The sequence below is a fragment of the Geotrypetes seraphini genome, chromosome 6 (genome assembly GCF_902459505.1).
Source record: "Geotrypetes seraphini chromosome 6, aGeoSer1.1, whole genome shotgun sequence".
In the NCBI taxonomy this organism is placed as follows: Eukaryota; Metazoa; Chordata; class Amphibia; order Gymnophiona; family Dermophiidae; genus Geotrypetes; species Geotrypetes seraphini.
This window is the reverse complement of record NC_047089.1, coordinates 145372999-145385726: the sequence shown is the minus strand read 5'-3', so window position 1 is coordinate 145385726 and position 12728 is coordinate 145372999. Positions and strand designations below refer to the sequence as shown.

General features: G+C 45.4%; 1 protein-coding gene across 4 annotated transcripts in view; it reads left to right on the top strand.

Moving 5' to 3' along the window:
• Positions 1-12728, top strand: part of TBC1D8 (TBC1 domain family member 8) — a 261119-nt gene that overhangs the window by 127486 nt on the left and 120905 nt on the right. For all 4 annotated transcript variants that reach the window (XM_033949424.1, XM_033949423.1, XM_033949425.1 and 1 more), the window contains exon 9: positions 4554-4704. In XM_033949424.1, the coding sequence (XP_033805315.1) occupies positions 4554-4704 (151 nt within the window). The remainder of the gene's footprint in view (positions 1-4553; positions 4705-12728) is intronic.

Sequence of the window (12728 nt, the reverse complement as noted above, 5' to 3'; positions counted from 1 at the left end):
AAGATTCCATCCTTCCAAAGTTTATGCTACTGTTCCTCCTAGAAGGGAAGGGAAAACCACGGACAAGTTTGGACGTCGCCTCTACCAAAATGCCATGATGTCCTCCAAAGTCCTCAATTACAATTTTCATTTTGTAACTTATTTCAAGTTTCTCATTGATCTTCTTCCTAAATTTCTCAGCTATTTAGATACTCAAAAGCACTTCGAATTTCAAGAAATCATAGCTACTCTGTCATAACTCAGATTACATCTACTTAAATCTTCTTATGATGCCTTCGAGTTGTCAGCCAGGGCGACTGCTTGTTCTGTAGCAATGCGCCGCCTAGCCTGGCTTCGCACCATTGACATGGACCCTAATCTTCAGGACCGCTTGGCTAATATTCCTTGTGCAGGCAATGACCTCTTTGATGAATCTATCGAGGCAGCCACCAAGAAATTATCTGAACATGAGAAATCCTTCTATTGTCAGACCAAAGCCTAAGCCAGATCCTGTCAAGCCTACACACCCTCCTCCAATTTTCCAGAGGCGTTTTGCTCCGAGAGCAGCTCCTTACATTCGTCCACCTCTCAAAAAACAGCAGAATCAGAAGCAACAGAAATCTCAACTTGCTGCTGCACCTAAGGCTACGCAGCCTTTTTAGCTGTTTAAAACAGAGCATAACCTCCACCATTCTGTCTCTGATCTCTCTTCCCCCCATTGGCGGTCATCTCCATCATTTTTACCACCGATGGAAGACCATCACATCCGACCTCTGGGTGCTCTCAATCATCAGGGAAGGATACTCTCTTCATTTCACTCAGGTTCCACCAGAGCTTCCTCCAAGAGAGTATCCTTCCAGTCCATCCCAAACCGCCCTTCTTCTTCAGGAAGCTTAAGCTGTGCTTCATCTATGTACCATCGAACCAGTTCCTTTGGAATAGCAGAACAGGGAGTTTTACTCCCGTTGTTTCCTTGTTCCAAAAAAGATGAGCGATCTGCGACCCATTTTGGATCTCGGCTCTCAACAAATTTTTAGTCAAAGAAAATGTTGTCCCTGGCATCCCTTTATCCCCTTCTAAATCAGAACGACTGGTTATGCTCTCTGGATCTCAAGGAGGCCTATACTCATATTCCCATTCATCCGGCTTCCCGTCAATATCTCAAATTTCGGGTGGGGAATCTGCATTATCAATACAGAGTGCTGCCCTTTGGCCTGGCTTCATCTCCCAGAGTGTTCACCAAGTGCCTGGTAGTGGTAGCAGCAGCTCTAAGGAACCATAGTCTTCAGGTATTTCCCTACCTAGACGACTGGCTCATCAAAGATTCAACATCTCAGGGGGTTATTGTAGCGACCCAACGGACTACGTGGTTCCTACAAAGTTTGGGATTCAAAATCAACTTTCCCAAATCACTTCAGCCCTCTCAGAATCTACAATTCATCGGAGCTGTTTTAGACAGTATCCAACTCAGAGCATTCCTTCCACAACAACGTATGGAGGCTCTACTTCAGCTCTGTCATTCAGTGTCTTCCCGCTCTTTTATCTTGACGAGGCACATGATGGTTCTACTAAGTCACATGGCCTCCACAGTACACGACTCCTTTTGCCAGACTTCACCTCAGAATTCCTCAGTGGACACAGGCCTGTGACCCACTTTCTCGACACATTGCAGTCACTCCTTCCTTGAGACAGTTCCTCCGCTGGTGGATGCTCTATTCCAGTCTTTCCAGAGGCTTACTGTTTCAAACTCCCCCTCATCAAAAGGTCCTAATAATAGATTCCTTGACCTACGCTTGGGGCGCTCATCTCAATGGTCTCCGTATTCAAGGCCACTGGACCAGTACAGATCATCAGTGTCGCATCAATCTGTTGGAACTCACAGTGATCTTCAATGCTCTCAAAGCTTTTCAACATCTTCTTCACGACCAGGTAGTCGGATGGACAACCAAGTCGCCATGTACTATGTCAACAAACAGGGAGGGATGGGATCTTCCTCCCTTTGTCAAGAAGCTCTGAAGGTTTGGGACTGGGCAATCCTCCACCACACCTTCCTCAAAACTGTCTACATCCAAGGGGCGAAGAATTGTTTGGCAGACAACTTGAGTCGTTTTCAGCAACCTCATGAATGGACACTCCATTCCTCGCCCCTTCATCACATTTTTTCGCAGTGGGGAACACCTCAGATAGATCTCTTTGCAGCTCCCCACAATCACAAACTGCCTCATTTCTGCTCCAGGATATATTCTCCTCATCGCCTTGAGGCAGATGCTTTCCTACTGGAATGGACGAATCTCTTCCTGTATGCATTCCCTCCATTCCCTCTCATTCTCAAGACTCTTGTCAAGTTGAAGAACGCTCATGCCACCATGATTCTGATTGCTCCTCTGTGGCTGAGACAACCTTGGTACTCCCTTCTACTTCAACTCAGCAGCAGGGAGCCAAATCTTCTACCAGTTTTTCCATCTCTGCTTACAGAGTCAGGGATCTCTGCTTCATCCCAACCTGCAGTCTCTACACCTGACAGCTTGATACCTCTCAACATAACTCCTCTTCAGTTTTCTCAACCTGTAAAAGACATTTAGGAAGCTTACCACCAGACAATGCTACCACCGAAAATGGACTAGATTTTCTACGTGGTGCATCTCTCGCGATAGGGAGCCTCAACATTCCTCCTTATCTTCTGTGCTAGATTATCTTTTGCACTTATCCACCTCTGGTCTCAAGTCTACATCAATTCCAGTCCATCTCAGTGCAATTGCTGCTTTCCATCAGCCTATTGAAGGGAAACCCCTCTCTGCTTATCCGGTGTTTCCAGATTCATGAAAGGACTTTTCAATGTTAAACCTCCTCTCAAACCACCTCCAGTGGTTTGGGATCTCTCTCTGTCACCACCCCGCCCCCTATACTCTGGCATCTCTCTCTTCTCCTTTCTTTCCTTCGCAGCCCACAGTCTGGTATCTTCCCTTCCCTGATTCTCTGGCATCTCTCTCCTTTCCTTTTCTTTCATCTCTCCCTCCCCCTCCATGCTCTGACATCTCCTTCCTTTCCCCCTTCCTTTTCCCTTGGTCTAGCATATCTTCCCCCCTCCAAGCCCTGGCATCTCCTTTCATTCCCTCCCTCATCTTCTTTCTCCCTCCAGTTGGGTGCAGCAAGTCTCTCCCCCTCTGCTTCCTTTCCTCCTTCTGTCACCCAAGGCCTGGTGTCATGAACTTCTTCGGTTAGCATTCACAATTCACTGCTGTTGCCGGCTTCAGGCCTTCCTCTCTGTTGGGTCCTGCCTTTAAGGAAACAGGAAGTAGGCGGGACCCGGCAGAGAGGAAGGCCTTGTTGTTCTTGCTCAATTGATGAAGCCTCCATTTGAACCAATGTCTACGGCTCATCTGAAGTATCCCTCTTGGAAAGTGGTTTTTCTCGTTGCCCACACTTCTGTGTTTCATCATGACAAGGTGGTCCTACGTACTCATCCTAAATTCCTACCTAAAGTGGTTTCAGAATTTCATCTCAACCAATCCATTGTTCTTCCAGTGTTTTTTCCAAAGCCTCATTCTTACCCTGGAGAATCAGCTCTTCATACTCTGGACTGTAAATGTGCTTTGGCCTTCTATTTGGAACGCACCAAACCACACAGAACTGCTCCTCAACTTTTTGTCTCCTTCAATCCAAACAAGTTGGGACATCCAATCTCTAAGCATACCATCCATCTGGATGACTGCTTGTATCTCTTTCTGCTATGCCCAGGCTGGATTACAACTGCAGATTCGAGTCACAGCCCATAAAGTCAGAGCAATGGCAGCTTCAGTAGCTTTCCTCAGATCTACTCCTATTGAGGAAATTTGCAAAGCTGCTACTTGATCCTCTCACTATTGTCTGGATACTTTCTCCAGACGGGATGGCCATTTTGGCCAGAGTATTACAAAATTTATTCTCCTAAGTTGCCAACACTCCACCATCCCATTATGGTTAGCTTGGAGGTCACCCATATGTGAGAATAGGCTGCCTGCTTGTCCTGGGATAAAGCACAGTTACTTACCGTAACAGGTGTTATCCAGGGACAGCAGGCAGCTATTCTCACAACCCACCCACCTCCCCTGGTTGGCTTCTCTGCTAGCTATCTGAACTGAGGAGACTCGCCTTGAGCTGGGCGGGAAGGCACTCGCGCATGTCCGGTGCGGCTGACTCAAAACTTCTAGTTTCTTCAAGCAAGTCTGCTTGCGAGGCTGTCCGCATCCGGGCTCCGTGGATGATGTCACCCATATGTGAGAATATCTGTCTCTGGATAACACCTGTTACGGTAAGTAACTGTGCTTACCTCTTATCCCATAATTTTCTAATTTCCTCACAAGTCTTTCAAGAGATACTTTGTTTAATATATTTTGAAAATTCAAAATATCAACTAGCTCACCTTTATCCACGTTTGTTGACCCATTCAAAGAAATGTAGTAGAAATTAGTGAGGCAATATTTATCTTGATAGAGTGTAGGTTTACAAGAAAGAAGTTTAACAAAGTAAGAACCTAATCTTTCCTTCATAAGACAATGAAGCAATGAAAGGTGATTCTTGTTTTTAATTTACAGCCCAGGGAACAAATTAAAGAACAGCTATGGATTGACCATTTTGCTGAATATGGAAGAACCGTATGCATGTTTCGCACAGAAAAGATCAGAAAGCTTGTTGCAATGGGTATTCCAGAATCCTTACGAGGAGAGCTGTGGCTTATCTTTTCAGGTGATAACTTTATGTGTGTAACTTTCATGTTTGTTGTAGGAAAACTGTATGTGTATGGGTAATGCAATGTTCAATCATGCATGTGACCAAGTTGGTGAAAAATCCCTGTGTATTAGGTTTTCTTTGCTTGTTTGGGGTTTTTTTTACATTCAGATTTTAAACTAGTTTTAAGTATTTGCAGATATTTGTGCCTGGTTTTTCTGAGGGTACATTTTCCAAATAAAACTTATAGTTTTGAATTTATTTTTTTAAGATAATTTATAAAATCTTTAATTCTGTACTGTCTTACAGTAAAATGTAAACAATCTTTAACTATCTTCTTACCTAAAATGTATTCCTCCCCCAACCTTTCTTAAAAATATATATTTCATTTTCTTCCTAAAACAGTTATTTTCTAACCGCAGATAAACATCAATAGCATTCCATAAGAACGGGCCAGGTTTCTACTAAACAGACTACTTTAATGGAAGAAATCCGAAGTAGCTGCTGGCCAGAAAACTAATGTGGCATAAAGATCCTAAAGTGATGTCAGAAAACATGACCCTTCTTTTAATAACTAAAGAATAAAGTAAAAAACTTTAAATTTGAACAGTACTCTACTGGTAACCAATGAAAAAGATCTCAGTGCTCAGATCTTATCCTTCATCTGGCAGTAGTATTCTGTACCAGTTGTAGGGATTGTACATAAGATGGGAAAGCCATAAGTAAATAACGTTACAGTAGGCTAAGCCAGCACCACCAAGGCCTAGACTACTGCTTGAAAATCAGATTGTGAAAGTACCGTATATACTGGAATATAAACTGATCTGAAAATAAACCAAGGTAACCTTTTTCCCCCAAAAAGGAGGAAAAAAGGTTGACTCAAATATAAACCGGTGGTTTAAATCAAGGTACCGGTACAAGGCAGAAGTGACCCCTCCTCCCTTCCCTGATGTCCTGTCTGCCGGCTCTGCAGCCAAATAGCCAGCCAATCTGCCCCCCTCCCAAACCCACCACCCTGGTGGTCCAGGGGTACAGACAATCAGTCTGCCCCCCACCCTTTCCCAGACCCACTGTGGGTCTCCAGTACTGCATGGTAGACCATTGGAGCAGGGAACCAGAGCTGCCTTCAATCCCTCCTGGCGACTTTATATAGCTAGCCCGCCCCTCCCCTCCCTTCCAGGTCTGCCTTAGGTCTCCGGTGGTCCAGCAGTTAGGCAGGACAGGAACGATCCCTTTACGCTCCTGCCCGGCAATCTCCGTAGTGAAAATGGCAGTCTCCGTAGTGAAAAAATGAGTGCCGTGAGATCCTTTGGCAAACTTTGTGGTCTTGTGAAGTTTGCCCCACCTCACCGGCTACTTGGTCTACTCTTCATTTCTTTACAAAGTTCTATTGAGTGGACATGGCAGCTTGAGAAGACACTGCCTTGAGTTCTCTGTCTTTTAGGTAGGTTCATCTCCCTCCCTAGCCATCTAGCACTGCTTTGGTACATAAGAACATAAGACTTGCTGCTGCTGGGTCAGACCAGTGGTCCATCGTGCCCAGCAGTCTGCTCCCACAGCAGCCTTTAGGTCAAAGACCAGTGCCCTAACTGAGTCAAGCCTTACCTGCATATGTTCTGGTTTAGCAGGAACTTGTCTGACTTTGTCTTGAATCCATGAAGGGTGTTTTCCCCTATACCAGCCTCCGGAAGAGCGTTCCAGTTTTCCACCATTTTCTGGGTGAAGAAGAACTTTGTTACGTTTGTACGGAATCTATCCCCTTTTAACTTTTGAGTGATCTCTCGTTCTCCCCACCCTGGAAAGGGTGAACAACTTATCCCTATCCACAAAGTCCATTCCCTTCATTATCTTGAATGTTTCAATCATGTCCCCTCTGTCTCCTCTTTTCAAGGGAGAAGAGGCCCAGTTTCTCTAACCTCTCACTGTACGGCAACTCCTCCAGCCCCTTAACCATTTTAGTCGCTCTTCTCTGGACCCTTTCAAGTAGAACCATGTCCTTCTTCATGTATGGCGACCAGTGCTGGATGCAGTATTCCAGGTGGGGACATACCATGGCCCGGTACAGCGGCATGATAACCTTCTCCGATCTGTTTGTGATCCCCTTCTTAATCATTCCTAGCATTCTGTTCACCCTTTTCGCCGCCACCACACATTGCTCAGACGGCTTCATCGACTTGTCAACCAGTACTCCCAAGTATCTTTCCTGGGGGGGTCTCTCCTAGTACTGCACCAGACATCCTGTATTCAGTCCCCGTCCTGTCCCCATCTCCGAAAACCATCTGTCCCATCCGCACAAGCCTTGAATAGTTTTATACTGAACTTATTTTATTAAAGTATAAAAAGAAACAGTATTCTGTACAATTGTCATTTTATAAATCAAAGTTCTGGCTGCCGAACTGGAGAAAGAGATCTTCAGCTGGCAGGGCTTTTTTTTATAAATGTTTTATCAACCCAACTACAGTACTACTTTAACCTAAAGCAAAAGAAAAGAAAAAAAATTTTTTCTACCTTTATTGTCTGGTTTCTGTGTTCCTCATCTTCTCGGCATTTTATTCCTTCCATCCACTGTCTGCCTTCTCTCTGCCTCTTCCATATGGCATCTGCTCTGTTTCTATACCTCTACCAGAAACTTTTTACCTCTCCCTTCCATCTTTCCCTCCATCCCCCCCACTCCCCCATTGGTCTGGCACTCATCTTCTTCCATCCGCTCCCTTCCATCTTTCCTTCCCTCCCTCAGGTGGTTTTTAGCATCTTTCTCCTCCTTTCCTCCCCTCAGATCTGGTATCTGTCTCCCCAATTCCATTCAGTATGTGCTCCCCTCCCTCTCTCCCTTCAGTATCTGTTCTATTCTCTCCCCTCCCCACTTTCCTTCAGCATCTTCTCCATTCTCTCTCCTACCCACTAACATGTAGCATCTGCTCTCCCTCCACTCGTCCTCTCTCTCCACTTTCTTCCAACGTGTTCCCCTCTCTCCTACCCATTTGCTCCCTTCAGTATCTGTTCTATTCTCTCCCCTCCCCACTTTCCTTCAGCATCTTCTCCATTCTCTCTCCTACCCACTAACATGTAGCATCTGCTCTCCCTCCACTCGTCCTCTCTCTCCACTTTCTTCCAACGTGTTCCCCTCTCTCCTACCCATTTGCATGCGCACTTTACCTCACTTATCACCCTTCATGATCGCATGGTCCAACTGGCCCCTTCCTCCTTCGCTCCCAATCGCCGCAGTCCGGGCATCTTCTTCCCTCCCTCCTTCCCCTCACCTTCGCTGGTGATTTTCATTTTTCTGTCTCCGAGTGGCCTGAGCCTTTCCTTAAGTTGCGTGCGGCTGCCCTGAAACTTTTTCTCTGATGCAACTTCCTGTTTTCAGTTGCATCAGAGGAGAAGTTTCAGGCAGCCATGCGCAACTTATGAAAAGGCTCGTTCCACTCGGAGACAGAAAAATGAAAATCGCCAGCAAAGGTGAGGGGAAGGAAGGGAGATGCCCAGATTGGGGCAATAGGGAAGGAGGGGGATGCTGGACCACGTGATCGCGAGGGGTGATAAGTGAGGCAACACGCAAAATACTTAACTGCCAGGAGAAGGCCATTCACCGTACCCATTTCCCTTTAATATATCAAAAGAACGGCTTGAAGTTTTTCGCCTCCTTGGCTATTTTTTCCTCATAGTCTCTTTTGGCCCTTCTTACCATCTTGTGGCACCTGCTTTGATGTTGTTTGTGCTTTTTCCAGTTTTCGTCTTTTTCTGACCTTTTCCATTCCTTAAACGAAGTCTTCTTGTCTCTGATAGCTTCCTTCACAGCTACAGTGAGCCACGCCAGTTCCTTGTTCTTTTTCCTTTTGGATCCCTTGGTGATACCTGGTATATATAGATTTTGCGCATTGGTGACCATGTCCTTAAAAAGGGACCATGCTTGCTCTAGCATTTTTACAGTGCTTATCCTCTTCTTAATCTTCTTCCCCACCATGAGTCTCATCCCTTTGTAATTCCCTTTTTAGAAGTTCAGTGCCGTGGACGACTTTCTGGATCGATGTTTTGCCCCTGTGTCCAGGTCGAAGCAGATAATATTGTGGTCACTGCTTCCCAGCGTCCTTTCTACTTCTAAACATTGCGCCGGTCCTCTTAGTCCATTTAGAATTAAGTCCAGAATTGCCTTTCCTCTTGTATTTTCCTTGACAAGTTGTTCCAAGAAGCAATCACCTACTGCATCCAGGAACTTGGTCTCCCTACCACAGCCGAAGGTGCCTAGGTTGCAGTCTATCCCCGATTAATTGAAGTCACCCATGATAACTGCGTTGCCTCCCTTGCAGTTGTGTTTAATCTCATCCATCATCTCTTCATCAATTTCTTCGGACTGCCCTGGGGGTCGGTAGTAGATGCTGATCTACGTTTCTGTTCCTTTTGTTCCCAGAATTTTGGCCCATAGATACTCTACCTTATTTTTCGTTTCCAGCGTGTTCTCTCCGGTAAACTCAATTCCTTCTTTGATATATAGGGCAATACACTCACCTTTTTGACCTGCGGTAAAGCTTGTATCCCGGTAGCATAGTGTCCCAGGCATTTTTTCTCGTTCCACCATGTTTCCGTGACGCCGATGATTTCAAGGTTATCTTTTTGTGCCATAGCTTCAAATTCCCCCATCTTATTTCTTAGGCTTCTTGCATTTGTGTACATACACTTGAGTTTGCGGCCTGTTACTTTCTTGCAATTTTTTCCCTTTTGTGTCCTTTTTGATCTGTCAGGATTTCTATCTTGCCTATGATCCGGTGAGTCTTCCCCACTATCTTCCTGCACAGTATCCTCTGGATATACTGGTTCCCGAACCATTGACTCTTGGTCAACTGTCGGCTTTCCCCTTCTTCCTAGTTTAAAAACTTCTCAATTTCTCTCTTGATGTTGCTTGCAAGTAGCCTCATTCCATCTCCGCTGAGGTGGCATCCATCCTTCCTGAATAGCTTGCTCTTCCCCCAGAATGTTGTCCAGTTGCGCAAGAAGTGGAATCCTTCTTCCTCACACCAGCTCCTCATCCACGCGTTGACTGCTTGCAGCTCTGTCTACCTCTTCTCATCGACCCTGGGTACCGGCAGGATCTCCAAGAACGCTACCCTCTGCGTTCTGGTCTTCAACTTCCTTCCTAGCATCTGGAACTGGTCCTTCAGTCCTTCCCTGCTGTGGTTCCTGTTGCTCACGTTGTTTGTCCCCACGTGGATCACCACCGCCATTTCTTCCTCTTCCACGCTGTCGATGATCCTGTCGATGCGGCTCACTGTCTGCTACCTTGGCTCCTGATAGGCAGGTCACCAGCCAATCCTGTCGTCCTCCCACTATGTGGCTGTCGACTTGTCTGATGATGGAGTCCCTCACGACGATCGCTGTCCTCTCTATCTTCTCTTGCCTCTCTAGCTGCAGGTCCATGTCCCTGGTGTATGACATCTCTCCAGCCATAGGTCCATGTCCTCTTTGCACTTTCATCTTCCCTCATCCTGGTGTTGACTTGCACCGGACTTGTCTTTGTGTGGGTTCCTTCCGCTGTTTCCAGATCTCGCTGTGTCACCCATTTCTTCCTTGTGGTTGTCCTCCAGGTGGTCCTCACTCCCTGTAGGTGCATGTTGGCAGTTCCACTGTCGCTGGTGATTTTCTACGGCCTTCCTTTATGCCTCCTCAATGAACTTCTCTAACTCCCAGACTTCTTCCTCAATAGTTTCCTCTGTCTTGACATTCTCTGCTTCTGTCCTCTTCCCCCACTGCTCAAAGTGCTTCTAGTTCCAGTATTCTGCCTTCCAGGAGTCTGACTTGTTTCTTCAAGCTCTCCAGTTCCTTGCATCGAATGCATACATAAGAACGCCTCCCAGAGGGGAGGTAGTCATAGATATGCCTCTACATATGCCTCTATAGTGGATTTCTTTTGCGACGTTACTCCCGGTATCAGCTCAAATTTGATCACCTTTTGATCACTATTTCTCAACAAACTCAACACAGTTAACTCCTGTACTATGCCTTGCATTCCACTAAGGACCAGCCTTCTGCCTATGCAGGAAGAGGTCACTGGAGGCGTTTCCTCCAACAAAAAGAACAGCAATGGATATATCAGCTGGATGCAGTCACCTCCAAAGGTTTGAACAATCGGGTATAATGGTCAGCATTCTACTAGTTTTCCTTGTGATGTTTTCCCTCTGTATGATGTCAGCATAGTGGGAGGAGCTTTGATGAAGAATTTTAAATTCTGTCTGGGCATCTGTGAGCCTAAACGCCATTTTGAAACTGGGATTGTTTAGCGAGCATGTCGATTCGTAACAGCGCTTTTTCTTTGTTACTGAACCCCTGATGGAGCTTTAACCAGCGAAACGGGGATTCCCTTTTGAGTATTTCAACTTAGGAGGGGCACTTGAAACATAGAACCTGGTCGACACGGCGGAGATTCCTGACAATGCTGGACTCCGGGTGTGGAGTTAAATATTCTTCCTCTCTGATACAGTGCTGATGCTATGTTTTTTTATTATCAGCACATTTATGGCTTGACACGGTCTTCTGGGATTTGAACCTGAAGGATGTATTTTGGACTTTGAGCATTTGCAGTCATAGGGTTGACAATTGCAGTGTTTAACCATCCATAAGTGGATATTGAACTGATTGAGTAGCAGCACCAGGTTTGGAGGGTTTTTTTGTAAGACCCATGAAGTTTTTCAACTGAGGTCTTTTTTTTTTTTCTCCAAACATTTTTTTGTGTTCCTCGTTACTTTATTAGTAATTTCTCCTGCCTTGTAGTTTTAGACCAGATTGACTGGATTGAGTGTCTAGCATATTGTTTTCTTTATTGGTAATTGAAATCACCCATTATTATATTGTTGCCCAATTTTCCAGCTTTCCTAATCTCTGAAAACATTTCTCCATCTGTCTGCTCATTTGTCCCAGGGGAAGGTAGTATAACCCTATCTTTATATTCCTTCCCTTCACATATAGAATTTCTATCCATATGCTCTTATCCTTCCTTAACCTATCTTTTTCTTAAAATCATTGTAGTTCTACCCCCTTTCCCCTTGTCTGTTTGTCTGTCGTCTGAGTTTGTCCTTGTTCATATATTTATGACTTCCTCATTTCTCCCTAATTTTATTATGTACTTCATTTTGAAATATTTTTATAAGTGTTTGTATCAAATTTTAATTAAACTTGAAACTTGTATCTAAGTCATGCAGAATGTTTATTTCATTTGATACAATTCCCTCTTTAACATATAGCGCAACCCCCCCCCCCCCCTCCTGTTTGATCCACTCTATCCTTGTGGTATAATTTGTTCCCAGGTAATAGTGCCCCATTGATTGTCCTCCTTCCACCAGATCTCTAAGATGTATTCAAAATAGATGTATTCAAAATATCTGTTCCATAAGAAAAGAAAAAAGCACCCCCCCCCCCACCAATGACGGTTCTCCCTCTCTGACGAACCGGCAATGAGAAATGGTCCCCCTCCATTTTAAGACAGCCATCCCCACTAAATATGTCATCCTGCTATCCCCAGCTATATTAATAAAATAATATACTTAGTTCCTTACAGTTTGTCTATCCTCTCTCCACCTGAGGATTGCAGCCCACTACCTCCCATGCTGATTATGCTGCCCTTTAAAGGGCTGCCTGTTAGGCAGGCCTGCACCGCTGACAGGCCACGCTAATGGCCATGCCAAAGGGCCTTTTGTGGGGACCCTGTGGAGACACTACCTAGCCACAGCACACAACTACATCAAGGCTCAGCCCCCACCCTTCAACTTATCTTATCCTACCACCGGCCTAAATTACCATCAACACCCAGGGAGCAGCGAGCCACCGCTAGCCTGAAACAACCATCTCTGAAGGGAAGCCAACAAGCAGCACCATAACCAGCAGCATGAACAGTGAGGCCGAGACGCAGACGCAGCCCCCTGCTGCGGGCAGCAAGCTCAGCTCAGCAGCCACCGGGGGGAAAGAAGATCATTGCAGCCAAGGTTTTGGGTACAGTGTACGGAATGAGTATGATTTCAACATCAGCCTTTCAGAAATGAAAGAAAATGGATGTT